A 27,921-nucleotide genomic window follows, 5' to 3' on the forward strand; every position below is an offset into this window, starting at 1 on the left:
CCACACACACAAATTCGCATGCACACACACACGCACGCACACGTAGGCTGCACATCATCGATGGCCTACTCTCCCCCACATGCCATATTACAGCAGGTCAGGCCTGGGGGAACAGATGTGTGTGGCCAGTGGTGGCAGGCTGGCAGCTGACTGATTACCATGGGCACTGCTACTAATGGGCTGTAGAGGGCCAGCTGTGCCCTAGGTGACAGCTCCAGAACAGCAATGCACGGAGAAGGCAGGCCACAGCTAGGTCCCCTGGCTTTACCAAGGGCTCCAGCATTAGCCAGCTTCCCCATGTCACCCTGTCCTCTCTGTTTTCCAGAGAACAAACGGGTGGTGTAGAGCATGAATCACCTCGTACACCTCAGAGATACTTGCAGAGTTGGGGAGTAACTGATTACATGTCATCGATCACATGTAATCTGGTTACAAAAAAACTTTAATAAATTACACTACCAGCAAAAATATTGTAATCAGATTAAAGATACTTTTGAAAAACAAGCTGATTACTTGGATCACTTTTAAATTCAGAAATGATTATTTCCAAAATATGCATTATTACACCTTTCTGTTTTCTCAACGACATTCAATTCAGCATTGAGAAAAGGCGCAAGTTTAAGTTTGTTCCACCTGAGCGAGTCTGACCACAAGTCAGAGACCACTATGATGACACACCAAATGATGACCACCAATCAGAGACCACTATGACGACACACCAAATGCGTTTGATGGATCCTTTAGGTCTTCTTCTAATGCCTCTAAAGGGGGAAGTAATCAAAAAGTAACTGAAAGTAATCTGATTACGTTACTGAGTTTGGGCCATCCAAAAGTTACGTTACTGATTACAATTTTGGACAGGTAACTAGTAACTGTAACAGATTACATTTAGAAAGTAACCTACCTAACCCTGGATTCACGCCCATAGTGGGAGTTGTGGAGTGCACATGGGAGTAGAAATCTATACCCGCAGAATCCTGACCATTTCTAGGTTCAATATTGATCGGTATGACTGTATCCTTGCTTTATTCATGTGAAGGCTTTCAATTGAATTCTCTAAGGTTGAGTGCCTTTATTGTATAAAAACATATTTATTGTATAAAACCTCTCTATTTTTGTCAGTTCAATAAATCAAGCACATTGAAAGGGCAGATGGCGCAGTTGGGCGCTCATGGTGGGGTTCCGGTCTATGGGCCCCGGGCCCCCTACAGTGTGGCCATTGTGAAATCCAGACAGGAAGGCAGAGTACCACTAACACGGGGAGAGCTGTTTTTTATACAGGCAGAGATCAAGCTGTGCAAATGTGGCCTTTTACTTGAGAGTATGTATGTTCATGTGTCAGTGTGCCATGTGAGTGTGTCTGTGTTAAAGGGAGAGAAAAGAGAGGGTGAGTGGGCCTTCAGGTCCTGCTTCCCATTACCTGAAGTACACAGCTCTGACAGCTGAGCACAGGGAGGGACAGACTGTTCTATTCTTTGTTTCTTTAGCTCTACTAACTACCATCTCAGACCCCATCTGGTTGGACATAGTTAGAGAGTGGCATAGTCCACCATTATCATCCAAACATTATCCACATCTGATGCACAGTAGTATCTTAAGCCTTTAACAGTCCCGTAATGAGTTGAAGCATTTTTTGCCTTGGTGATTTTACATTTTAGTCATTTAGCAGACGCTCTTATCCAAAGCAACTTACAGTAGTGAGAGCATACATTTTTCATACTGGCCCCCCGTGGGAATCAAACCCACAACCCTGGCGTTGCAAGTGCCATGCTCTACCAACTGAGCTACAGGAGGTATTAGTGTCAAAATGTTTTAAGTGATTTTTGTTTTGCTTTTTTCACAGATTGAATGTTCCAGTATATCGGAGTACTCTGAGAAAATCATCAAGTCTAACCACCTGGACAGTGGTAAGAGCTGAAGGTCTTTCTTATTCACTGTGCCTATTCACTATTCTCCTCAGAGATGCAGTACAACAGGGATGTGTGGTGGAGTGTGACTGTCATTGTCTGAAAAGGGAGGATTCACCAAGAATGTGGAAAGTTGTCCTTCTGTGTGCAATAGGTTAATTTAAAACATAATATGAAAGTAACCTCTATTCTCACTTATCTGTAGTACAGTAATATTTTATAGAGGAACAACAACACATTAATGCAAAATGGTCACTCAGCTAACAGCTAAGCTGTGATTTAAGCCCTAACAAAATAATAACAGCATAAACAATGTGGCACCAGCAAAATCGATCTTTCCAAATCTCTGCCTATAAAATATGGATGGGGTAATTGAGTGGACCAGCTCATTTGGAACCTCCAGTTTGTTTTCGAAAGCTTTTGGCAAGCCAAGGACAGAGTGCAAATACTTCCTTTCTTGGAGAAACTGTATTCAATAACTTCCAGTAGAAGGAGAACAAGCGATTGTCGCCAACTCATCTCAGCCAGAGTGAGTTTCCACTCGTTTTCTTTAACCTCCAGCTGAGCTGATTTACATGAGAACACTAAGGGCTGGCTGTGTGGCTCTGCATAGGGATAGCTGGCACTGGGATACCATAATGTGGTATATTATGCTCACCACTGAGTGCTCACCACTGAAAGTGTGTCCGAGATCTTTTGTCAGTGTTTGTATGTGACAAAATGGCGTCACGGCCCAATAATAGAGTGATACATAGGTAACACTTTACTTAAAGAGGGTATACATAAAACATTCATAACATCTTTATGAAACCAGTCATACAGTGAGGGAAAAAAGTATTTGATCCCCTGCTGATTTTGTACGTTTGCCCACTGACAAAGACATGATCAGTCTATAATTTTAATGGTAGGACTAGTTGAACAGTGAGAGACAGAATAACAACAAAAAAATCCAGAAAAACGCATGTCAAAAATGTTATAAATTGATTTGCATTTTAATGAGGGAAATAAGTATTTGACCCCTCTGCAAAACATGACTTAATACTTGGTGGCAAAACCCTTGTTGGCAATCACAGAGGTCAGACGTTTCTTGTAGTTGGCCACCAGGTTTGCACACATCTCAGGAGGGATTTTGTTCCACTCCTCTTTGCAGATCTTCTCCAAGTCATTAAGGTTTCGAGGCTGACGTTTGGCAACTAGAACCTTCAGCTCCCTCCACATATTTTCTACGGGATTAAGGTCTGGAGACTGGCAGGCCACTCCAGGACCTTAATGTGCTTCTTCTTGAGCCACTCCTTTGTTGCCTTGGCCGTGTGTTTTGGGTCATTGTCATGCTGGAATACCCATCCATGACCCATTTTCAATGACCTGGCTGAGGGAAGGAGGTTCTCACCCAAGATTTGACGGTACATGGCCCCATCCATCGTCCCTTTGATGCGGTGAAGTTGTCCTGTCCCCTTAGCAGAAAAACACCCCCAAAGCATAATGTTTCCACCTCCATGTTTGACGGTGGGGATGGTGTTCCTGGGGTCATAGGCAGCATTCCTCCTCCTCCAAACACGGTGAGTTGAGTTGATGCCAAAGAGCTCGATTTTGGTCTCATCTGACCACAACACTTTCACCCAGTTCTCCTCTGAATCATTCAGATGTTCATTGGCAAACTTCAGACGGCCTTGTATATGTGCTTTCTTGAGCAGGGGGACCTTGCGGGCGCTGCAGGATTTCAGTCCTTCACGGCGTAGTGTGTTACCAATTGTTTTCTTGGTGACTATGGTCCCAGCTGCCTTCAGATCATTGACAAGATCCTCCTGTGTAGTTCTGGGCTGATTCCTCACCGTTCTCATGATCATTGCAACTCCACGAGGTGAGATCTTGCATGGAGCCCCAGGCCGAGGGAGATTGACAAGTCTTTTGTGTTTCTTCCATTTGCGAATAATCACACCAACTGTTGTCACCTTCTCACCAAGCTGCTTGGTGGTGGTCTTGTAGCCCATTCCAGCCTTGTGTAGGTCTACAATCTTGTCCCTGACATCCTTGGAGAGGTCTTTGGTCTTGGCCATGGTGGAGAGTTTGGAATCTGATTGATTGATTGCTTCTGTGGACAGGTGTCTTTTATACAGGTAACAAGCTGAGATTAGGAGCACTCCCTTTAAGAGTGTGCTCCTAATCTCAGCTCGTTACCTGTATAAAAGACACCTGGGAGCCAGAAATCTTTCTGATTGAGAGGGGGTCAAATACTTATTTCCCTCATTAAAATGCAAATCAATTTATAACATTTTTGACATGCGTTTTTCTGGATTTTTTTGTTGTTATTCTGTCTCTCACTGTTCAAATAAACCTACCATTAAAATTATAGACTGATCATTTCTTTGTCAGTGGGCAAACGTACAAAATCAGCAGGGGATCAAATACTTTTTTCCCTCACTGTAACACCTTTGAGTGCGGCAGTATCAGTATCACTTGAAACCCCACCTCTTTAAGGAATACCTGGGATAGGATAAAGTAATCCTTCTACCCCCCCTTACCCCCACAAAAAAAAAAAAAAACATATTGTAAAGTGTTTATCCCACTGGCTATAAGGTGAATGCACCAATTTGTAAGTCGCTCTGGATAAGAGCATCTGCTAAATGACATAAATGTAAATGTAAATGTATCATTCATTATAATGTGGTGCTTACTGTATGTGTAGACAGAGCGCTGGAAAGGGGACTTAAAATGTGACTTAAAATGTGAAAAAAATTCAAGAAGAGGTAAGTGTTTGCGGTTTTGCTTTAGAGCCCAGTCTTCAGTCATCATTTTAGCTAAAAGTCTGATTTGATCTGAATGATAGAAATAGCTTGTAGTGTAAAGTGAATAGAGTGGTTGAATCTCTGTGCTGTAGCCAGGGTAACCTAGTTTTCCATTATACACTAAACTCCTTGTCATTATTGCATTACACTGTTTTGGTCTTTACCAGACATCAAACATACTGAGAAACTCATGGAATCAAAGCATACCCAAAAGCACTTCAGCCCAGCTTGATCAAAAAGGGGAATCATTAGCTCAACTGAGGGACTTGATAATCCAAAAAAAGCTTTCCTAACCACCTAATCAACAGGTGACTATGCCAGCAGCATACCACTCTGCATTCCACTGCTGGCTTGCCTCTGAAGCTAAGCAGGATCGGTCCTGGTCAGTCCCTGGATGGGAGCCCCGATGCTGCTGGAAGTGGTGTTGTAAATGGTGTTGAAGTGGTGTTGAAATTCCAATCCCAATATCCTAGGGCATTGATGGGGACATCGCCCGTCTTTCGGATGGGATGTTAAACGGGTGTACTGACTCTGTGGTCACAAAAAATCCCATAGAATTTATCGTAAGAGTAGGGGTGTTATCCCCGGTGTCCTGACTAAATTCCCAACCTGGCCCCATTTCCATGGCCACCTAATCATCCCCCTCATTCCTAATTGGCATATATCACACCTCACTTCTCTAGCTGATGTGTAGAGCATTCTGTTGCAAATTGGTTGCCACCCAAGTGGGTGTTATACATTGGTGGTGGATGAGGTGAGCTTCTCCCTTAATATGTAAAGCGCTTTAGGTGTCTAGAAAAGCGCTATAGAAGTCCAATTAATTATGGCAGAGAAAAGAAAAGGAGCACTCAGTGTCTGCATAGATCTTTGTGTATTCATGATACAAACAGACAGACTTGCATTTCAGTAAGAGGCCTTCATGAGAGAACGATAGAGTAATTGCTTTGAACAGCGCTAACAAGCTTGTATTTGTCTTTGTGTCATTTGTAAGGTCAAGCACACTTACTGTGCTGCTGATCTCGGGTAAACGTGTGAAAAAAGCCAGATGGTTCTTTTGTTGTTTGTCAACTGCTGCGATACGTTTTGGACAGTGCGCAAGAGTCGTTTGTCTCTGTGTAAAAGTGAGTTGGGGTATATAACTTAGGGGTAGAGGGTAAGGGTCAGAGGGTATGGTTAGAAGGTTTGGGGAAAAGGGTTAGAGCAGCGTTTCCTAAACTCAGTCCTCTGGACCCCATGGGGTGCACGTTTTGTTTTTTGCCCTAACACTACACAGCTTTATCAAAGCTTGATGATTAGTTTATTATTTTAATCAGCTGTGTAGTGCTAGGGCAAAAACCAAAACGTGCACCCCTTGGGGTCCTGAGGACAGAGTTTGGGAAACCCTGGGTTAGAGTTATGGTTGGGATTAGGGTTTAGGGTTTAGGGCAGGGTTGGGGTCAATTCCTTTTCAATTCAGTCAATTCAGGAAGTAAACTGAAATTCCAATATCAATTCCAATTTTCCTCATTGCCAACTATGAGAAAAAAATCAGAATTGGAATTTCAGTTTACTTCCTACATTGAAATGGAATTGACCCCTACCCTGGGTTAGGGTTAGAGGTTTAGGGTTAAGGTTTATTGTTAAGGTTTAGGGTTAAGGGTTAGGGTTTAGAAGCGACCGGTATAGCTCCCCCTGCAGGAGCAGTTCCCATGGGTGTTCCTGCAGGCCCAAACCATGGGGGACCGGTGGGAAGAGGGCCTTGTTGAAGATGGGCACATGACCATGGGCACAATGATCTGAAACAAACACAGAAATTACATTGGGGTGAATAATAGGGTCACAAGTAAAGCATGTGAGTTACTAGTCAGTATCAGGGTTTGAGTTAGGGCTGGAGACCATGGGCGTTTAATTGAATAATCGACCTATGACTTACCCAGATCATACTGATCAGATCATACAATACACAGTATAAGCACGAATAGAAGGGAGTGATGTACAAAAAGTACTAAAAATCATGGAATCTTCAGCTAACAGTTAACATCTAGAACATTTTAACCTGCTTTTTGGAAAATGATGTTTGGGATAAGTTGAGAGACTTGGTGTATAAATTGCCTGATGACTCAAACTGAATTATTTCGCTGCTCTATGTTCGCTACATACTTAATTGTGAGACTGCCATCATTGAAGTCATTTGTGGTGACCTCAAAATGAGGGGTGTTGTACAAAACAAAGTCATCAGCACTGGATCATTTCTAACCAATCAGAGTATCAAAGCCAATGACACATTTTCTAAACACCGCTTTACCCAAGTGTGTTCTGGATCTGGCCCAAACCATCGGTTTTTGGGACCAATCAGAACGGTTAGAATGTGTTTGCATTCTAGAAGTTGTCGGGAGGTACTCAGATCCAGACTCATTGTGGACAAGAAACGAACGTCCGTGGGCGTGGTGTAGTGTTTGGCCCGGAGCAAGGAGTTTGGGTAGCCAGGCATGTGTATAAATGCTACACCATTATAATAAAATGTACCTCCTTCCACAATTTAAGCAGTGATTTTTCTGCCTTCTCCCCTTCTCTCAGGAGAGTCTTTAGAGACAAAAACAATGATTGATGATCAGGGTGGTTAAAGAGCACTGATTAAATCAAAAGGGCTTTTTGACAATTAAATGGTGCATTTGCAGGGTATTTAGAAAGTGCATGGTACAACAGAAACTGTTTCTGTAACTAAGTGTGTATGTTGACTATGTTGGCTGCCATATGCTGATAAAGTATGTGCTGCTCTACGCCAAGAACCTAGATGTGTAGGCTTAGTATTACTTTTTTTGTGCTATGTGATAAATGGCACAGAAGTGTCATGACACCAAAAAAGTGTCAGTCAATCAGTCATTCATATAGATGATTTGTTGTGCAGTTTCCCTTACCTTGACCTCAAGCTCCAGCTGGGCTTTTCTGGCCTTGGCCTTCTCCTCCTTCCTGGCTTCCTCCTGGGCCATCTCCCTGCCCTTACAAATGTTGAAGAGCGCAGTTTCGGCCTCCTCCCCTTCTCTCAGGAGAGCCTTTAGAGACAAACACAATTAATGATGTGGTTACAGGACACTGATTAAATCAAAATGGCTTTTGACCTCGAGTACGTTTATATGCACACTAATCATTTGATATTAAACTGATTATGGCAGTAGGCCATGGTATGGCATTAGTCATGTAAACACCTTATTTTGCTTATCTTAATCGGCATAAGGTCATAATTGAAGTAAGCATATGCCAATTAAAACACCTGAGCTGTGTTCGAATACTCATACTAACATACTATATAATACATACTTAATGAGTAATAAATAATAATAATATGCCATTTAGCAGACGCTTTTATCCAAAGCGACTTACAGTCATGTGTGCATACATTTTTACGTATGGGTGGTCCCGGGGATCGAACCCACTACCCTGGCGTTACAAGTGCCATGCTCTACCAATTGAGCTACAGAGGACCACATATATACTACATACTATATACTATTAGTTCATTTTAGTATACTGTAAATGAATGGTATCCTTTCAGTTGAGTGTACTAGTGCTTCGCATGTCTACCGGAAGTTGATGCTGTTGCTATGCAACTTCTTGCTAGCTTGTTAGCATAACAAATTACTACCTAGACATCTTACGACTTCATTAACAAAGTAAATTGAGAACGCACAACGACTATACCATTTAGCTAAGCTAAGAATGACGTGAATAATCAAGTCAATAAATGAATCCAGGCTCTGTCGCAGCCGGCCGCGACCGGGAGACTCATGGACGGCGCACAATTGGCACAGCGTCGTCCAGGGTAGGGGAGGGAATGGCCGGCAGGGATGTAGCTCAGTTGATAGAGCATGGCGTTTGCAACGCCAGGGTTGTGGGTTCGATTCCCACGGGGGGCCAGTATAAAAAAATTAATAAAAAATATGTATTCACTAACTGTAAGTCGCTCTGGATAAGAGCGTCTGCTAAATGACGTAAATGTATACTTCGAAATTTGGCGAATTTAGTATGACATCCGGGAACTTTTGGCATACTAACTATATCCACACTATACTACATACTCAATTTACATCACAAATATTATGGTTAGTGCGGTTGGTATTGTATTCAAACACAGCTCTGGTTTTCTGAGCAATCTTTCAAATTATTAGGACATGTACATGCCTTAATCAGAGTTACAGTGGTGTTTTTGATCTGTGCATGTGCTAGCATGAGCAGCGCAAACTTCTTTATTTTTGTCACGATCGTCGGTAAGAGATGAGGACCAAGGCGCAGCGTTGCAGACGAACATACTCTTTATTTATGATACACGATCAAAAAACAACAAAACGATAACGTGACAGTCAATGGTCAAACACAAACCAACACGAACAAGATCCCACAACCACTGTGGGCAAACAGCCTGTTTAAATGTGGTTCCCAATCAGAGACAACCAGCCACAGCTGACATTCGTTGCCTCTGATTGAGAACCACACTGGCCAACATAGAAATGGAATACATAGATCTACACACCCTGGCTCAACATAACAGTGTCCCCAGAGCCAGGGCGTGACAATTTTGCGCGAGTGAAGTGAGTTCTGAAAAACTGAAAGTATGAATCTTAGAAATACTGTACAAACTTTATATGTCTCAGAATCAAATAGGCTTCACAAAAATAACATGATCGCTGTGGTAGAAAGTTGATGTTAATTGCCGATTTTCTGCATTTATGAAAGTCCCAACAAGTAGCCTGATTTCAGATGTGTCATGTAAACATGATTATTAGGGAAATTGTTATTTTTGCAAAGCATGTAAACGCTTGAATCAAACTATTATATTAATCTGACTATTCACAATAATCGTATTATTGTGTGCATTTAACCATACTCACTAAAACCTATGCATTTACTGGGTATTTAGAAGTGCATGGTGTAAGATGTAAGATCTTAATTTGAGCCAGTTTGCTACAGCAGGAAAAGGATGTGAATTATTATGTGGATTATAATTAATGGATATTTCTGTAGGGTTTGAAAAAACTTTTGTTAGGGAAAATCATGTCTGAAATTTCAAAGTGGCCATTTCAAAACTCAAATACACTACAAATTCTCAGCAACAACAGAGTGATCAAATTAAGATCCTACATCTGTACAACAGAAAGTGGGTAATAGCTAGGTTTCCATCCAATTGTCAACAGATTTCCAATGCGAATATTCAAAAATCTGCATAAAGAAAAGATGCGCATTTTCCCACCAGTAGTGTATTTCCTCCAAACTGACTTGTTGCGGATAAAAATCAGTGCGTTATGTTTTCATGTACCGAATAAAAATCTAAAGTTCAATGTGTTTCCATCACATTTTCAACTCTACCGATAGTTTTGTCACAACTGTTGTGTTAAATAGCAAATGTGCCTACTCTGGTCTTGGCAGGTGCACTCAACAGCTCGCAGATACAAAGTGGGTATGTGCTGGTAGGCTACTCTACATGATGATATTATTATGGATAACAGTAAGAATATTTGTGTTTGTTAAACTGCAGTCAAGCATCAAGCATATTGGAAAGGAGCATCAAGATCACCCTGTGAAGTTCATCATAACTCATCTGTAGCCTAATAAACTGCATGGCTTCCCGAGTCGTAGTGGGAGAGCCACACAACATGTCATCGTGTGACTCTAAGTTTACTTCGATATGATGGTTATTATATTGTGAGAGATTTATTATTTTTATAATTGATGGGATGACTAACTTAGAAAGAATGCATTCTTGACTGGGCTAATGTAGGCTGTGACACCTGGCAAGCTGTGATTGATGTGAAGAGCTGTTTTAGGGGGTAAAGTGAGATAGGGATTTGTGTCTTCAGATGCTGGAATATACTGGTTCTTTGTGATCTGTGAACCTTCCTTGGACGTAGGAATGGTGTCTAAGGGAGCTGGCTCTTCTCACTATGACAGGTTGTTATGATATGGACATATGCCTGGTAACAGAGATGAATCAACGGATTGGCTGAGTAAAGTTTAAACCACACTCAGTCCTTTACTCTGATTGGCCAACAGAGAGGTGGGAAACTCTCTCTGTCAGAGTATTTGAGCAACAATCTGAAACAATGGATTTAGTTCTCTGGGGTGCCCTGCGAGGTATTTCAGAGAGCCTGTATATACGAAACATCATATTTACCATTGAAGGTTTTTGCATTAATTAAAATAACTAGTATATCTTAGAAGTCGTGTTGACCTCTTTTGTTCCTAATACCAGATTTGAATTGACGCGACTTTGACAATATCAATATTAGCGCATAAAGGAGTTTCCACCAACATTTCTCGCATAATACATTTTACAGACACAAAAAGATCCCACCATGTCGAACAAACAAATGATCTGTCGGCATTTATACAATTGTACTGAAACTTCCTGCTTCCATCACAGCTGTCGTGATTTTTTTAAATACAGTATCACTTTACTCACATAAAAACTGTGGATGGAAACGTGGTTAATGATTAGAATCTTTCTGTATGAATGTATCTTCCCAGCTAGCACATAAGATTCTGAGAACCATATGTTTCTTACATCTTGTTGAGAGCATGTTGTTCTTTGGTTATTTTGCATACAACCTTCCCACAACTTTATGGATTAAAGTAAAATAAAATTGGTAATGTTCTAGGAACGTTCTCCAAATGGTTTTACATTGGGAATGTTCTCAAATTGTTCAGAACACGTTAAGAAAGTAAGTTGAGACCCTGAGTTAGAAGCAGAGCTTAAGTGTTCTGTGCTGTGATGTTAACCTCCTATGTACTCTTCACAGAGACCTAATATGATTTGCTCCATGGTAATGGTGTGTTATGGTATGTCTTGCAGTTATCACCATCTTCAGGGGCAAGGTGGAGGAAGTGGAGCTGCCAGTGGAGAAGGTTGACATCATCATCTCAGAGTGGATGGGCTACTGTCTCTTCTATGAGTCCATGCTTAATACCGTCATCTTTGCACGGGACAAGTGGCTGGTACGCATGTTTGTGTGTGTGTGTCTGTGTGTGTGTGTGTGTGTGTGTGTGTGTGTGTACATATGTGCGTTCATATGTTTTTTTTTTTTTTTTTTTTCACCTTTATTTAACCAGGTAAACCAGTTGAGAACAAGTTCTCATTTACAACTGCGACCTGGCCAAGATAAAGCAAAGCAGTGCGATAAAAACAACAACACAGAGTTACATATGGGGTAAAACAAAACAAAGTCAAAAATACAACAGAAATACATATATATACAGTGTGTGCAAATGTAGCAAGGTATGGAGGTAAGGCAATAAAATAGGCTATAGTGCAAAATAATTACAATTAGTATTAACACTGGAATGATAGATGTGCAAGAGATGATGTGCAAATAGAGATACTGGGGTACAAATGAACAAAATAAATAACAATATAGGGATGAGGTAGTTGGGCGGGCTAATTTCAGATGGGCTGTGTACAGGTGCAGTGATCGGTAAGGTGCTCTGACAACTGATGCTTAAAGTTAGTGAGGGAGATAAGTGTCTCCAGCTTCAGAGATTTTTGCAATTTGTTCCAGTCATTGGCAGCAGAGAACTGGAAGGAATTGCGGCCAAAGGAGGTGTTGGCTTTGGGGATGACCAGTGAGATATACCCGCTGGAGCGCAGACTACGGGTGGGTGTTGCTATGGTGACCAATGAGCTAAGATAAGGCGGGGATTTGCCTAGCAGTGATTTATAGATGGCCTGGAGCCAGTGGGTTTGGCGACGAATATGTAGTGAGGACCAGCCAACAAGAGCGTACAGGTCACAGTGGTGGGTATTATATGGGGCTTTGGAGACAAAACGGATGGCACTGTGATAGACTACATCCAATTTGCTGAGTAGAGTGTTGGAGGCTATTTTGTAAATTACATCGCCGAAGTCAAGGATCGGTAGGATAGTCAGTTTTACGAGGGCATGTTTGGCAGCATGAGTGAAGGAGGCTTTGTTGCGAAATAGGAAACCGATTCTAGATTTAACTTTGGATTGGAGATTCTTAATGTGAGTCTGGAAGGAGCGTTTACAGTCTAACCAGACACCTAGATATTTGTAGTTGTCCACATACTCTAGGTCAGACCCGTCGAGAGGAGTGATTCTAGTCGGGTGGGCGGGTGCAAGCAGCGTTCGGTTGAAGAGCATGCATTTAGTTTTACTAGTGTTTAAGAGCAGTTGGAGGCTACTGAAGGAGTGTGCGTGTGTGTGCACATGCACTAACCGGACATGCTAGCAGAACGAACAATGCTCTAACCTCATGGACTTAACCAGGGATGAAAACCATAACCTGGCCCGGTGTTTGGTTCTTCTCACATGCAGCACAGCTGAGAAATGACATGTCTTGTGGGCAGGATTGATTGCAGGGTCTTTTTTCCTCCCCGTATTTTACACAGAAACCCGGCGGACTGATGTTTCCAGACCGTGCTGCGCTGTATGTGGTGGCCATCGAGGACAGGCAGTACAAGGACTTCAAAATCCACTGTGAGTGTGATTGTGTGTGTGTGTTTAGTTGGCCCTGTGCCCTCCCATAAATCCTGCTGCCCCTGACTCGCTCTCTATTCCCAGGGTGGATCTTACCTGGCTTGTGTTTCTGCTTTGCTAATAGACCGTGAATGTAGAACAACCAATTGCAGCACATGCACAAAATACACACACACACACACACACTTAAGCACACACACACACAATTGCACAGACACACACACACACAAACACACACACACACACACACATTAGTGTTGGTGCATTTGAACTTTTCAAAGGCATAAGTGATGATCGATCTGATATTACAAGTCAACAAGCCTCTCCATCTCTGTGCTAGCCCACACTAATGCTCTCCTGGAGGATTTGGTGGAATTCTTCATTCTTCATCTCAGCACAGAGACCAGAGACCAGAGACCAGAGCCATGGCAGTAGAACAGAGGACAAGAAGCAGAACCAACACACGCACCCACTCCCCATACACACCTCCACAACTAGGGAATTACACACCGTGAGACAGTGAGCTCCTTAGGCTTACAGAAACCCAGGCCACATGACTGAGCACTAGTGCTGTTTCTCTCTCTGCCGTGTGCAGAGGGAGGTTTTAGGGAAAGCTTTGAGAAGAGATAGAAAACGATTGGGTCACCTTGTCCATATTGGGCCCAGTCTGGTTCCAACAAACAGATGCTTATACTGTGGATGCCTTTTGAGAAGGGATGGCATGCTGGATCTCTTAGTGCTCTAAAATAATGTTCTGTCGTCATGAGAGAAGGGCTGTATTCATTAGGGCATACCATAGCAAACAGAAGATGGAAATTAGCATTTCTTATCAGTCCATTTTCTTACGTTTGATGCTTAAGGAATACGACCTAGGACTGGGCTACTTCAGTTTTAGGGCCTAAGAATGCACATCAACAGCTGAGGTGCGACCTGCTCATTATTCCCTCCTCCTCCTGTCGTTACACTTAAGTGGTTCCACTTTAATGGGACACAATAGAGATGCTTACAAGCACACTATCTTAAAGATGCACTTCGGGATCTGAAATTATGCAAACGTTTGACAGTGCATCTTTAAGTACTGTAGCCATGCATAATCCATGATCAGTTAACCTGAGGAGAAAATATATTAGGGAAGAGAAGGAGAATCTCTCTGTTTACTGCCATTCACTGCACTGCAGTGATGGTTAGCCGGCAAAGTGCAACAGAGTCTAAGGAAGCTGTCTACCCAACCCTATAGAAGGGCAATGAAATACTGTAAATCAGCCCTAGAGAGGGAGGAATACAATGTCTGTTTCTGAAATGGCCCTCAATTCCCTATTTAGTCCACTACTTTTGACCAGAGTCCTTGGGCCCTGGTCAACTACATAGGGATTAGGGTGCCATATCGGATACACACAATGTATTCCTCCCTCTCTAGGGAAGATTTATTTAATATTCCACCTTTATTCCACAAAGGTGTTCCATAATGTGCTGTGTTTCCACAGGGTGGGAGAACGTGTATGGCTTTGACATGACTTGCATCCGTAACGTGGCCATAAAGGAGCCCCTGGTGGACATGGTGGACCCCAAACAGGTGGTCACCAACTCTTGCCTGATCAAGGTCAGCTATGTCTTTACTTCACGTGTGTGTGTGTGCGTAAGTGTACATGTGTGGGTGTAGGACTGTTTTGCATGTCTGTGTGTGTGACATGCTTCAAGTTGCACCGTCCGCAACCGCAGGGCTCTCCAGAGGGTGGTGCGGTCAGCCCAACGCATCACCGGGGGACACTGCTTGCCCTCCAGGACATCTACAGCATCCGGTGACACATTTTAAATTCAGGCTGTAACACAGCAAAATTCTGGACTCTGATTATGTCTCATTCTGATATTTTTGGATTTGTGTGTATTGTTTTGTATTGTTAGGTATTACTGCACTGTTGGAGCTAGAAACATAAGCATTTCGCTGCACCTGCGATAACATCTGCAAATGTTGTGTACGCGACCAATAAAATTTGATTTGATTTGTAAATGTGGGTAGGATTTGGGGAGGCCCAGCAGTGTGAAAGCCCACAGTTGAATCACAAAGCATTGACTCAGCGTTGTCTCTGGGCTCATGCAGTGTGGGATTTACATAACCAGTGTTACTGTTATTATTATAATGGTCCACCAGACGATATCTTGATCTGTTAATTAGAATGGGGAACATAGCTGCTAAACTCCAGGTTTTGGACAGCTGTGGTGTGTACTTCGTATCCACATGCCTCAACGTAACTTGGCAATGTTGGAAACACACCGATTATAACCTAATTCGTGGTCACTTTCTGAGTCAAAATGCAGGCTGAGATCTACCCCACAGAAGAAAAGAAAATAACATAAGCCTATGCAACATTAACCTATTAAAACCCATTCTGTATCAATGAGGATTGTGCAGTAGGCTATAGGATGAATACATTATTATTGCATATTGGCTATACTTGAATTGCCCTGCCAATGTTGTTCATCTCACACCATTTAAAAATTAAATGGTAATAGATCAGTTATTGTATTACTTCTTGTGAGGCATAAATTGAAATAATTTGCATTTCTTTATTTTACTGGACTGATGGTGTCTGTATCTGATGGTCAGTCTCAGTGGATGGAGAGAGAGAGGGAGATATAGTGTGTGTGAGAGAGAGAAGCCCTTTAAATTAAAATTAAAATTGAAATTGAAATTGAGAGAGAGCAGCGGATAGGCTGCCTCTCACCGTCCCTCAATTCTTCCTCCCTCCTCTGACTGACCAAAAAGGGGACACCGTCTTCCATTTGATGGCGAAATTCAAGTCAGACTTAATTTCTGACTCATGCACCAATTCGTATTGTTACTCGTATGACCAGGGAACGTGAATTACTCCTCGATATTAGAAAGACACAAGCCGCTAATAACAACGCAAGTCTATCGATACACTTTGTAACGCGAGTGGATAGGGGAGAGCGTTTTATATCTTATAAAAGTGTTGAATAAAGTGACAGTGCTTAATAAAATCTTAAACATGAACTCAATCATAAAAACAGCAGATCTCTGCGGTATTCATTGACAGTCTCTCTCTAGTTATGGTTTTTAAAGTTTCGAAATCAAATCTCACACATTAGAGTCGACTAATGAAGCTGCAGACAAAGTGATCTGAGTGATCTGATTGGCCAGCTGTAGGCCTGTTTGCACTTGATTTGCTCTTGTACCTTCAGACATGTACCTTCAGACATGAAATGGTTGGAAATGGGAAAACTTTGATTAACCGGCGCGCAGGGCAGCTGAATCAAGTACAAATAAAAAATTAGGAACGCAAAGCTTTATCGATGGGCTTTTTACAGAAATGCTTGGCGATTGACTAGGAAAGCCACAGAGATCGCGATCGACCGGTTGGTGACCACTGGGTTACAGTAAAGGGACAGTAAACAATCCACATACCAATCACAATTCAGAGGCGTCCTCAGCTGTAAATGGACAATATGTTACCCTAATGTGATCCTTCGATCTGAGCCTTCTGGCCATGCTGATAAAGTCCTTCACTACTAGGTACAGGGATTGTGCCATGCATGATGCCATGCATCTATTCCCATGTCTAGACTGCTGATTGTGCAGTTTGTCGAGGAGCCCTTCTAGTTTATTGATTCTGCTTTTCTCAGTTCAGATGTTAAATACCTAAAGTGTTTCAATTGCTGCTGTCTAAAGCCATTAGACTGTAATAATAGGAAGCAGGGGAAATAATCTTCAAGATTTTGTCCATGCGCCTGTAAGATGAAACCCCTTTGAAAATGACAACCCACTCACAAGCTGTTGCATGTCTCTAAATGGATTACAGGATGAATCATATCATTAATCTTATACACAGACAGTGTGCAAAGGAGCTTAGGCTGTTAAAAATATAAAATGAGTGCCTCATGTTCAAAACTTTACCTTTGCTGTGAGTGAGAGAGAGCCGAATTGAATTGTTGTCCTCCACTATAAAAATATGACTTTCAGGAGTTTGTGGTGCATGACTAAAATAAACAGTTTTTACTCTTATGGAAGCTGGGAGTTGTTTGCGAAAGATAGCAGGGGAGCTTGACTTTGAATTACGCTTTTTTGTTTTTACTGCTGATCGCCCGATACATAAAAGTCATATTTTTCCACTACAAATATGTGGGCCTCACCAGAACAGAGAGCTGTGTTCCACCACCATATGCTCTCCTCTCTCCTCTCTCTCCTCTCTCTCCTCTCTCCTCTCTCTCCTCTCTCTCCTCTCTCCTCTCTCTCCTCTCTCTCCTCTCTCTCCTCTCTCCTCTCTCTCCTCTCTCCTCTCTCTCCTCTCTCTCCTCTCTCTCCTCTCTCCTCTCTCTCCTCTCTCTCCTCTCTCTCCTCTCTCCTCTCTCTCCTCTCTCTCCTCTCTCTCCTCTCTCTCCTCTCTCCCACTGCAGAATCAGTGACATCAGATACCCTGTTAAAATATGGCATATAAAGGAGCAGGACACCACCACAATGCTACCCTGACAACAGTTGCTGCCTTGGTTCTCCGGCCAAATTACCCCATCTTCTCCTCGTTCTCCCCCCTATAGTGGGGTTTCCTTGGCTAGTCCCTCTGGGGGGAGGGGGTAGTGGGGTTTGGTTTCAGCTCCGTGAACCTTGAACCCAAAAGGAGAAGTTGGAGCAGAGTAGCAGAAAGCAGAGGCCTCATCCCTGACAGAGAGAATAAGGGGCTCAGGGATAACACAGGACACAATGCTCAGAGGCACCGCCACACAGCTCATATGACACGCATATAAGACCTGCACCTGGACACACTCACACCTCTCAGCTCCTTACAAGACTTAAGACTTGGCCAGCCTCCCATGGCAGGCTGCTTAATGGCCACCCACAGAGGAAGAGTTAGGCCTACAGATGTAGAATCTTAATTTGACCTGTATTGTCGCAGCAAAATAATCCTGCAGCAACATGATTTTAACGTTTAGTCCCTAATGTTGCTTGATCAGTGGTTAGGCTATTAGCTGGTCCAAATGAGGGTACATGAAAAGTGGAATACTGTTAATATAACTGTGTGATTAGTACGGGTTTTAAGTGAATTTATGTCAATCACGAAGCTCATTTGCATTTCCTGTGGCACAGGAAAATTCTCAGCATCAAAAGAGTGATCCTACATCTGTACATGTACATGAACAATGGTGTGAATAGAACCCCAATCACTATGGATTCTGTATGTGATTAGCATTAACAATGCTAGCTGTAGATGTAACAGAGCAGTGTGGTTATTCTCACTCTTCAACAGGAGGTGAACATCTACACAGTGAAGACTGAGGACTTATCCTTCACTTCAGCCTTCTGCCTTCAGATCCAGAGGAACGACTACATCCACGCCCTGGTCACCTACTTCAACATTGAGTTCACCAAGTGTCACAAGAAGACTGGCTTCTCCACCGGTACGTCCTCAACTCTCTTTCTCTTCTCAGTCTCGGTCTCTCTCTCTCCCCCCCCCCCCCCTCTCTCTCTCTCTCTCTCACTCACTCACTCACTCACTCACTCTCTCATTGATTTTTCACACAGGCTTATATACTATAGTATACTACGGTATAAATACTATAGTATTCACTGTAGTGTTTTTGCTGATTTTACTGTAGTATTCATTGTAGTATACTGTATTTTTTTACAGTTAACTATAGTCGAAATACTATAGTAACATAACTGTAGTATACTGTAGTATTTACTGTAGAGTTCTTGTGGATATTACTGTATTATTTACTATAGTGTTTTTTAAAAATTATCTTTGACATAGAAGTGGAGGCTTTCTCCATGAGGAAACCTACTGGACAAATACTAAAATAGCAAATTGTCCACAACCTGTAGGTAGGTAGGTAGGTAGGTAGGTAGGTAGTTCTGGTGTCTGAACGGATAGTTCAGCATTCCACTCTTTTGTATAACCTGTATGGAACAAAATATGATCTATACTTGGCATGTAGGTTTCTCACTTATGGGTGGCACAAATTGGGATATGGGGAAGGGTAATGAGCAGGGTACTGTATATGCAAATTAAATACTGAAGTATTTACTATAGTTAACAAACTGTAGTGTTTTTGCGGACTTTTATGTTTTTGCGGACATTACTGTAGTATTTACTACAGTGTTGTTTTGTGGATCATGCGGTAGTATTTACTATAGTATTCTACAACATTCTATAGTAAGTACTATACATGTTCAAGGGATACTACAGTGTGTAGTGTAGTGTTCTACAGTATACTACAGTTTACAATAGAATTCTATAGTAAGTACTGTAGTATTCTATAGTAAACTGTAGTATTTGTTCATGTGGGAGGCTCATAAGCACTCTTGTACAGTTCACTGTGTTGTTATCAGACCAACTCCTGACAGACCTAGGGGTTTATCCTTTTGATTGGCGGCAGCAGCAGCAGATTATAGGCTAGGAGAGTCCTGCTGCTCCCTGACAGGTCAGCTAGAGTTCCAGCTCCCTGCCCACCATCCTCCCATCCTCCCTGTGGGTTCAATCCCAATCCGTATTCACAGACAAAGACCCGCCTTTAATGAGCTCTTTGATAGAAAGGCCTAGACTACAACAGCAAACGCTGATATGACTGGAAATTAGAAGAGCTTTGAGTCCCCAGTTGATTTGCATGATCCAGAGAACTTGTGTGATGGCAAGAATCGTGTTTGTCAGTAAGCGACCTCTAGTGGTGGTGTGATGTTATCGATCCTCTTTGATTATACATCATGTCTACAGTAGTTCGCCTTCATCAGAGTTTGTGATGCAAATAGGAGACTTTAAACTGTGACTTTCTGTGGCTTGCATTATGCATGCATTATGCAGAGGCAAGATTACCATGTGTTGTCACTTTGAAAAGTGGACAATGTCTTACTTTTGACCTCCAATCATATGCAGCTCTTCCAGCTCCTTTAGTATTGATTTGAGCCTGTCCATCAAACCAAATCACCTTAGCCAACGCTAAACCCTGCTAGGCTCACTGAACCCCTGATACACATCTAAATGCGCACATGGAGGCCTATGTCCTCTATTGCCATTGATTTCCTATATCCTATATAATAGGACAGGTATTTCTAGTTTCAACGTTTATTCGCCACGTGCACAGGAGATAACAGATGTAAAACAGTACACTAACATTCTTACCCTGAGAGCTCTTTCCCAACAATGCAGTGATTATAATAATAATGTAGATAATAATAGAAAATATATATTTTTTAAACAACAACACAAGAAGTATGATGTATGAAGAAGCACGAGAATTCAATTATATACAGGTCAGTGCCAGTACCTAATTCAATGTACAGGGGTACTGGAGTGGTTGAGATGGGTTTATACATAAAAAGTGACTGGTAGTAGGATATACTGTACATGTAAACAGGGCTGAAAAGTGACTGGTAGTAGGAATATACTGTATAAATACTTATGGTAATATACTAATGGTAATATATACAGTACATGGAAAAAGAGCACACAGAGACACTCGGACATATACTGTATGCTGCTGGAAAATATCACCAATTAAACTACCATAACAAATATAGCCTTATCTATTCTGTTTAGGTTCCCACTGCGTACAGCTTTCAAACTGTAATCTGTGTGTGTGTGTGTGTGTTCATGCAGCAGCCATGCTGATCAGCAACTCCTTTTATCCATGAGCCCTCAAACGGCGTGCCTTTAAAGTCTGAGGTACAAAGTTACCCCAAGACAGCCGGCTGAAATTCGATTAAAGTTGTGTTGACCTTTGAGCCTTGGCCAAGCGATAGTTTAACAGTGCAGGCACAGGTGGGCGCACATTGTTGTTTTGGGCGGGGGTATCGGTTATCAGCAGTGTGCAGCTGGAGATAAGCTGAGACACACAAATACAAACACACACATGCATGCGCGCATATTGTTTATATGAAAAAAAAACTAAGTCGCTCTGGATAAGAGCGTCTGCTAAATGACTAAAATGTAAAATGTAAATACACACACACATAAACACACATGTACAGTCAGGTCCAAAATTATTGGCACCCTTGATAAAGATGAGCAAAAAATACTGTATAAAATAAATATGACAAATACTTAGCTATATTGTAGGCTCCCTACATCATTTTAAAATGATATTATTTTATAATACAATTGATCAGAGATATAGATTTTGTTTAACAAGTTTGTTTGTTTTCAATACATTTCAATACCTCACCTTACAAGGATAACAGCACTGAGCCTTTTTCTAAAATGTTTTATGAGGAGAACACATAGGGAGGGATCTTAGACCATTCCTCCATACATCCTTCGTCTGCTCTTATGGACTGCCCTCTTCAATTAAAACCACAGGTTTTCAATGGGGTTCCAGTCCAGAGACTGAGATGGTCATTGCAAAATTATGATTTTGGGGTTAAATAATCATTTCTTTTTGGATTTTGATGTGTGCTTGGGGTCATTTTCTTGGTGGAAGATCCACATGAGCATATACACACGAGCACACATACGCATGCACAAACACACACACACAGTCTTGTACAGCTAACCTTGTGGGGACACACAATTCAGTCCCATTCAAAATCCTGTTTTCCCAAACCCCTAGCCCTAAACCTAACCCTAACCCTAACCCGTACTCTTACCCTCCTAACCCTAACACTAAAACTAACTCTAGCTTCTAACCCTAACTAATTCAAACCTTAACCCCCTAGAAATAGCATTTAGCATCGTGGGGACTAACAAAATGTTCCCAGTTGGTCAAATTTGTGTTTGTTTACTATTCTTGTGGGGACTTCAGGTCCCCACAAGAATAGTTAAAAATGTCCACACACACACACACACACACACACACACACACACACACACACACACACACACACACACACACACACACTTCAAGTAGCAGAATGCATGTGGGCGGGGTAATGGGAGAAATGGAGATTGACAAGGACAAACATCAGTAGGGAGGGTCAACCCAATCAGTTCCTCTTATCTATTATATCAACATTTGATATCCTGATTTGAACCAGCATTTTAGCATGACAGATCCTCAGTGCTGTATCTACGCTTGTAAATAGCATTATGATATAGTGAATCACATACATTCACGGTCAGAACCATGGGCAGCACTTTTCAGAACCAAGAGATACAAAACGAGAAGAAAAATACGAATGTTACAAAAGTTGTGTCTTGGTGGCTAATAAGTGCATGAGAGGTCCAATGTCAAAGGTAAAAGGTTACATTTATGTTAGTTTTTGTTGGTGGTCAAAACTTTGGCTCATGATTGTTTTGGTTTTAAGGGTCAGGTGTCATTTCCACTCTAAAAGCCAAATTAACTTCGCACTTCACTTGAGTTTCTGAACAAATCTCTCATTGACAATAACGCGTTATTTACGTGAAAATATGAGTTAAGCGCACAGATCTGAAGTTAAGATTTGGCCCTAACTGCATGCCTGTCTTCCTACAGCCCCTGATGCTCCGTTCACACACTGGAAACAGACAGTCTTCTACCTGGAGGACTACCTGACCGTAAGGAGGGGCGAGGAGATCATTGGCAGCATCAACATGAAGCCCAACGAGAAGAACATAGTGAGTGTCTGAAATCTAAGACCAGTAAAAAGTCATTCACTTTGAGATAGAAGTTACACTTTCAGGGGCGGTTTCCTGGACACAGATTAAGTCTAGTCTTGGACTAAAAAGCAAGGTTCAGTGGAGAATCTCCAGTGCTTTGTAGTCCAGGAATAGTGTTAATAGTGTTCGGTAAACTGCCCCATCTAGGGACCAGAGTTTTTCTTAGTCTGGTCAAATTATTAGAAAAAAGGTCCTGGGGCCTCATTTATCAACTGTGCATACATTTCATACTAAATTCTGGCGTACGTGGAGATTCTAGAATTTTCATGTGCAACAAAAAAATTGGGATTTATCAAACTGTCGCATTGATAAATCCGTCCCATACTATATATGAGCATTACAACCCTGCCTGGAAAACGCCCTCAATTTACCTTTTGTGGTAGCAAAAACGTCATAATTTGCTGTATGATTTGGAAATGTTGGAACTGGGCCATCACTGTTTCTAAAAGAAACACAATGGCAAATTTGATGACATTTCTGTAGAGGTGTGGGCAGAATGTTTGAATATTTTGCAGTGACTTTTTCAAACAAAAAATGCATGCCACCTATAGCAATTGCCAAGCACTGGCCGCACATTCTGCAAGATTGATTGTCTATTCAAACAATTTTAAAGTAAATGCTACAGCCCACACTTCTATGCAAAATAAAAATTGTTCTTCAATAATTTGTTTATCAATAGATGATTGTATTTTTATCTCCTGTCGTGGTATAGGCTTTGAGATTAAATAGGCTATGATGTCCCGCTCCTATCGCACAGCAATACTGTAGCCTACCCATACTGTCAAATAGTTTAAATAGGGTACCAGTCTATTTATTTTCAAGCATGCTTGGCTATTGAATGAGCGATGGATGAATGGTAGCCTAATATGTGTTGTGTAGCGAGAATAAACAAGTCATGTCAGAAAAGGAGAGACATGTCCTGCAATATGATTATGATTTAGGCCTATTTAATAACATTTAAAGAAACATAAGCCTACCTACATGCTGCTATGTGATCTCCTTACCAACGGCAAATGCATCTGTTTTTGTCACGGTTCAGACAGACGACAAGAGGACCACAATTGCGTCACACCAGAAAGTTTATTAAAACTTAAGGGAAAAGGGAAGTAGGGAGTGAGTGAAGGCTCCAGGGGTTATCCCGTCCAATGTGCTGGGTCTGTGCCCCCCCCCAGTGGCAGCGGTGCGTCCGATGACGCCGGTGGTTGGTGGTCCAGAAGTCCTGGGGGAGGAAACACAGACACAACGGGCGGATGAAACAAGGCAGAAGTACAGTTCAAGGGGAAATCCAAATACGTTGTAGCAAGGCAGAAGGCTGGTCAGAGTTACCGGGGTCGAAGAGTAGTCAGGAGTCGTAATGGCAGAAAGCAGGTCTGGTTTTCCTGGGGCAGAAGAGTATCCAAGAATCAGGCAGGTCGGGGTCACAAAACAAGGGTGAGCCAGAAGCGCGAGCACACAGGTTCGGGTGTGAGCTTTGCAGACGATCTGACAAAGGAGAGCTGAGAGACGGGACTTTAAATACTGGGGAGAGGTTAGTGGGTAATGCAGCGCAGCTGGCAGAGTAATTAGAGCCGAGCAGAGCAGGGACAGGTGGAGCTCGTTAGGCTGAGTGAGAGAGAGAGATGAGCAGAGTGGAAGATAGTGGAAACACATTAAGGTGGTAACCCGGTGGAGTGAGAGGGCTCATGACAGAACCCCCAAAGGGACGGCCCCAGAAGTCCCAAGAGCAACACCACGCCGGGCGGGAGGGAGGAGCCGGAGGAGGGCTAGAACTCCTCCGAACGGTCCCGAGCGAACGCCCTCATCCTCGGAGGAAGCCGGAGGGCCGTGGTCGGGAGATGGGACAGGTCCCGAGACAGGATCAGGCACAGGACAGGGAAGCCGAGCGGGCAGGACGGTTAGGGATCCCTCTGGGGCGGCCCCTACAGATTGCAGGTTGATCAGGATGCCGTTGGTGGAAGGCGGTGATGAGTCCTATCCACAATCCGACTAGCTGGCACCCAGGTCCTTTCCTCAGGTCCATAGCCCTCCCAGTCAATGAGGTACTGGAGACCCCTACCCCTCCGTCTGGACCCGAAGCAGGCGGCGGACGGTGTAAACCAGACCACCATCGGCGAGCCGTGGAGGAGGAGGACAAGGCGCAGCAGGGACCAGCGGACTCTCATGAATGGGCTTAATCTTAGACACATGGAAAGTGGGGTGCACCCTCATGGAATTAGGCAGTTGGAGCCGGACAGCAGTTGGGCTAATCACTCTTATGATAGGGAATGGGCCAATGAACCGAGGTGCCAACTTCTGCGACTCCACCCTGAGTGGCAGGTTCCTTGACGACAACCACACCCTTTGACCAACATGGTAGGTGGGAGCAGGGATTCTCCGACAGGTTGGCCCGGTAGTGTAGCTGGCAACGGATCCGAGAAGTGTGGCTCGGGCCTGTGACCAGGTGCGGCGACATCGACGGGCAAACGCAAGTGCAGATGGGCAAGTAACCTCCCCTTCCTGACTGGCAAATAGAGGAGGCTGGTATCCATAAACACATTGGAAAGGGGACATACCGATGGCAGAGCAGGTCAGAGAATTGTGTGCGTACTCCACCCATGTCAATTGCTGCGACCAGGAGTGGGGGTTGCGTGAAGTCATGCATCGCAGTGCCTTCTCGAGCTCCTGATTTGCCCGCTCTGACTGCCCATTGGATTGGGGATGGAATCCGGAAGTCAGACTGACTGTGGCTCCCAGCAGGTGACAGAACTCCTTCCAAAAAGCGGAGGAGAATTGTGGACCACGGTCAGAAACTACATCCTTTGGCAGTCCGTGGATCCGGAAGACGTGTTCCAGGACCACCTGGGCGGTCTCCTTAGCGGTTGGGAGCTTGGGGAGGGAATGAAGTGTGCCATCTTGCTGAATCGGTCAACTATGGTGAGAATGACGGTCTTGCCCCTTGAAGGGGGCAGCCCCGTGACAAAGTCAAGGGCGATGTGAGACCAGGGACGTCTGGGCACAGGCAGGGGCTGCAGCAATCCGGCTGAGGGCTGGCAGGACGACTTGTGTTGGTTGCAGATGGGGCAGGCTTGGGACGAATTCCCCGTACATCCTTTCTCAGAGCGGGCCACCAGAACCTCTGGGCGAGCAGGTTGTAAGTGCGCGGTGGAGCCAGGGTGACAAGCTAGGCGGGAGTCATGTCCCCACTGAACGACCTGGGGCCTTAGGTTTTCGGGGACAAAAGGCGGTCAGCTGGGCAAGTGCTGGGACCGGGCTGGTTACGGAGAGCTTCCAGCACCTGTTCCTCAACAGCCCAGGTCAGAGCTGCTACGATGCAGGGACTTGGCAGAATCGACACAGGATCCTTGGAGTGGGTTGTCATCCTTCTGGAATTGACGGGAGAGGGCGTCTGGCTTGGTGTTGCGTGATCCAGGCCGGTATGACAGAGTGAAATTAAACCTGGTGAAGAACAGGGCCCAGCGGGACTGCCTGGATTCAACCGTTTTGGCCGGCGGATGTACTCCAAGTTCTTGCGATCGGTCCAAACGGAAATGGAGTGGTGGACCCTCCAGCCAGTGACGCCACTCCTCCAAGGCAAGCTTCACAGCCAGCAGCTCTCGGTTCCCTATGTCGTAATTGCACTCAGAGGGGGACAACCGACGTGAGAAAAAGGCACAGGGATGGAGCTTCCTATCCTCCGCAGCCCACTGAGAAATCACAGCACCAACTCCCACATCCGAGGCGTCCACCTCCACAATGAATTGCCGGTCCACGTCAGGCATCTGGAGGATGGGAGCGGAGGTGAACCTTACCTTGAGGGTACTGAAGGCCTTGTCGGCTGCTGGGGTCCAGGTGAAGGGGTTGCTTGGTGCTGGTTAGAGCAGTGAGAGGGCAGCAACGGTACTGTAGTTCCGGATAAACTTTCTATAGAAGTTAGCAAACCCAGAAACTGTTGCAGCTTCTTTCTGTTCTCCGGAACTGGCCACTGACGTGACTGCTGATACTTTGGCAGGATCCATTTGGATACTTCCCTCTGCCACTATGTACCCCAGGAAGGCCACTGTCTTGGCGTGAAACTCACACTTCTCTGCCTTGGCGTGAGGGAATTCTCCAGAAGACGATTAAGGACTTGTGGACATGGCGGGTGTGTTCAGACAGGTTGTTTTGTCATTACGTTTTAATGTTTTTATTAGCCTACCATTGTGTGTAAAACACAAATTCCCCCAAAATAACAATATTTGATTGCAATACAATTTTCCAACCACTAGAAGTTGTGCGTACGCATGGTCTGAGCTGTGCGTGGAGATGCACACTTTCCATGTTCAAAATGTATAAATACCAACCTTTGTGGGAAGACTGGAGCTGCAAGCTTTAGTCTTTTTTGTGCACACACAACTTTTATAAATGAGGACCCTGTCCCCTACCTACTGTATGATAACTACAGACACTGGCCCAACAGGGATAGGTACAGGTTATACACACAACATCTATACTTGTCTAGAAAATTAAGTCATAAGGTCAAATAAAGTCATTTCAGGCAGGTAAGGCATTTAAACCAACATTATATGGCTAGAAAGAAACTCAATTCCACTACTACCTCTCCACAATAGACTGCTTGTTTGTACTTCAATCATAATCTTTGTGATAGAGGTCAAAGGAGAGAGAGCACTAATCACTCCCAGACTAAACAGCAGATGAGGATACCAACAGTGTCAGTGCCCTCTCCTGCCAGAGGATTGAAGAGATGGAGTCCTGGAGTTCTCCTCCTTTCCTCATCTGTAGAAATTGCCTGTATGAGAGCTCTCAGTCAAGCCCATGTTCAGGTGATTGGCCTGAAATGAGAAAAGTCTGAACACTCACTTAGATTTTCCTCTCTCTTTTTTCCCCTGGTGAATTCTCTCTCTCTCTCTCTCTCTCTCTCTCTCTCTCTCTCTCTCTCTCTCTCTCTCTCTCTCTCTCTCTCTCTCTCTCTCTCTCTCTCTCTCTCTCTCTCTCTCTCTCTCTCTCTCTCTCTCTCTCTCTCTCTCTCTCAGCGTGACTTGGACTTCACCTTTGAGCTGGATTTCAAAGGACAGATATGTGAGGCAGCCATCTCCCACGACTACAAGATGCGCTAGATAGGTGTCCAATAGGGAGAAGCCGGTGTGCAGTGCTGCCTGCAGCCCCACAAATACACAGAGGGAAGGAAGAGGCACTCCCATTGAGATAAT

The 27,921-nt window shown here is 43.6% G+C and overlaps 1 protein-coding gene and 1 non-coding gene across 2 annotated transcripts in view; one reads left to right on the forward strand and one right to left on the reverse strand.

The window, feature by feature from the left end:
• LOC121577344 (protein arginine N-methyltransferase 8-B-like) overlaps nucleotides 1–27,921 on the forward strand; it is a 35,785-nt gene extending 7,864 nt beyond the window's left edge. Inside the window, exons 4-10 of the mRNA XM_041891104.2 lie at nucleotides 1,844–1,907; nucleotides 11,517–11,659; nucleotides 13,070–13,157; nucleotides 14,642–14,757; nucleotides 18,416–18,566; nucleotides 22,572–22,693; nucleotides 27,745–27,921. Of these exons, the coding sequence (XP_041747038.2) occupies nucleotides 1,844–1,907; nucleotides 11,517–11,659; nucleotides 13,070–13,157; nucleotides 14,642–14,757; nucleotides 18,416–18,566; nucleotides 22,572–22,693; nucleotides 27,745–27,828 (768 nt within the window). The 3' untranslated portion in view covers nucleotides 27,829–27,921. The remainder of the gene's footprint in view (nucleotides 1–1,843; nucleotides 1,908–11,516; nucleotides 11,660–13,069; nucleotides 13,158–14,641; nucleotides 14,758–18,415; nucleotides 18,567–22,571; nucleotides 22,694–27,744) is intronic.
• On the reverse strand, nucleotides 18,924–18,978 carry LOC121577478. The gene has a single exon (XR_006002629.1). It is a non-coding gene; the product is annotated as a U7 small nuclear RNA (small nuclear RNA).

This window comes from Coregonus clupeaformis, chromosome 11 (genome assembly GCF_020615455.1).
Source record: "Coregonus clupeaformis isolate EN_2021a chromosome 11, ASM2061545v1, whole genome shotgun sequence".
Classification (NCBI taxonomy): Eukaryota; Metazoa; Chordata; class Actinopteri; order Salmoniformes; family Salmonidae; genus Coregonus; species Coregonus clupeaformis.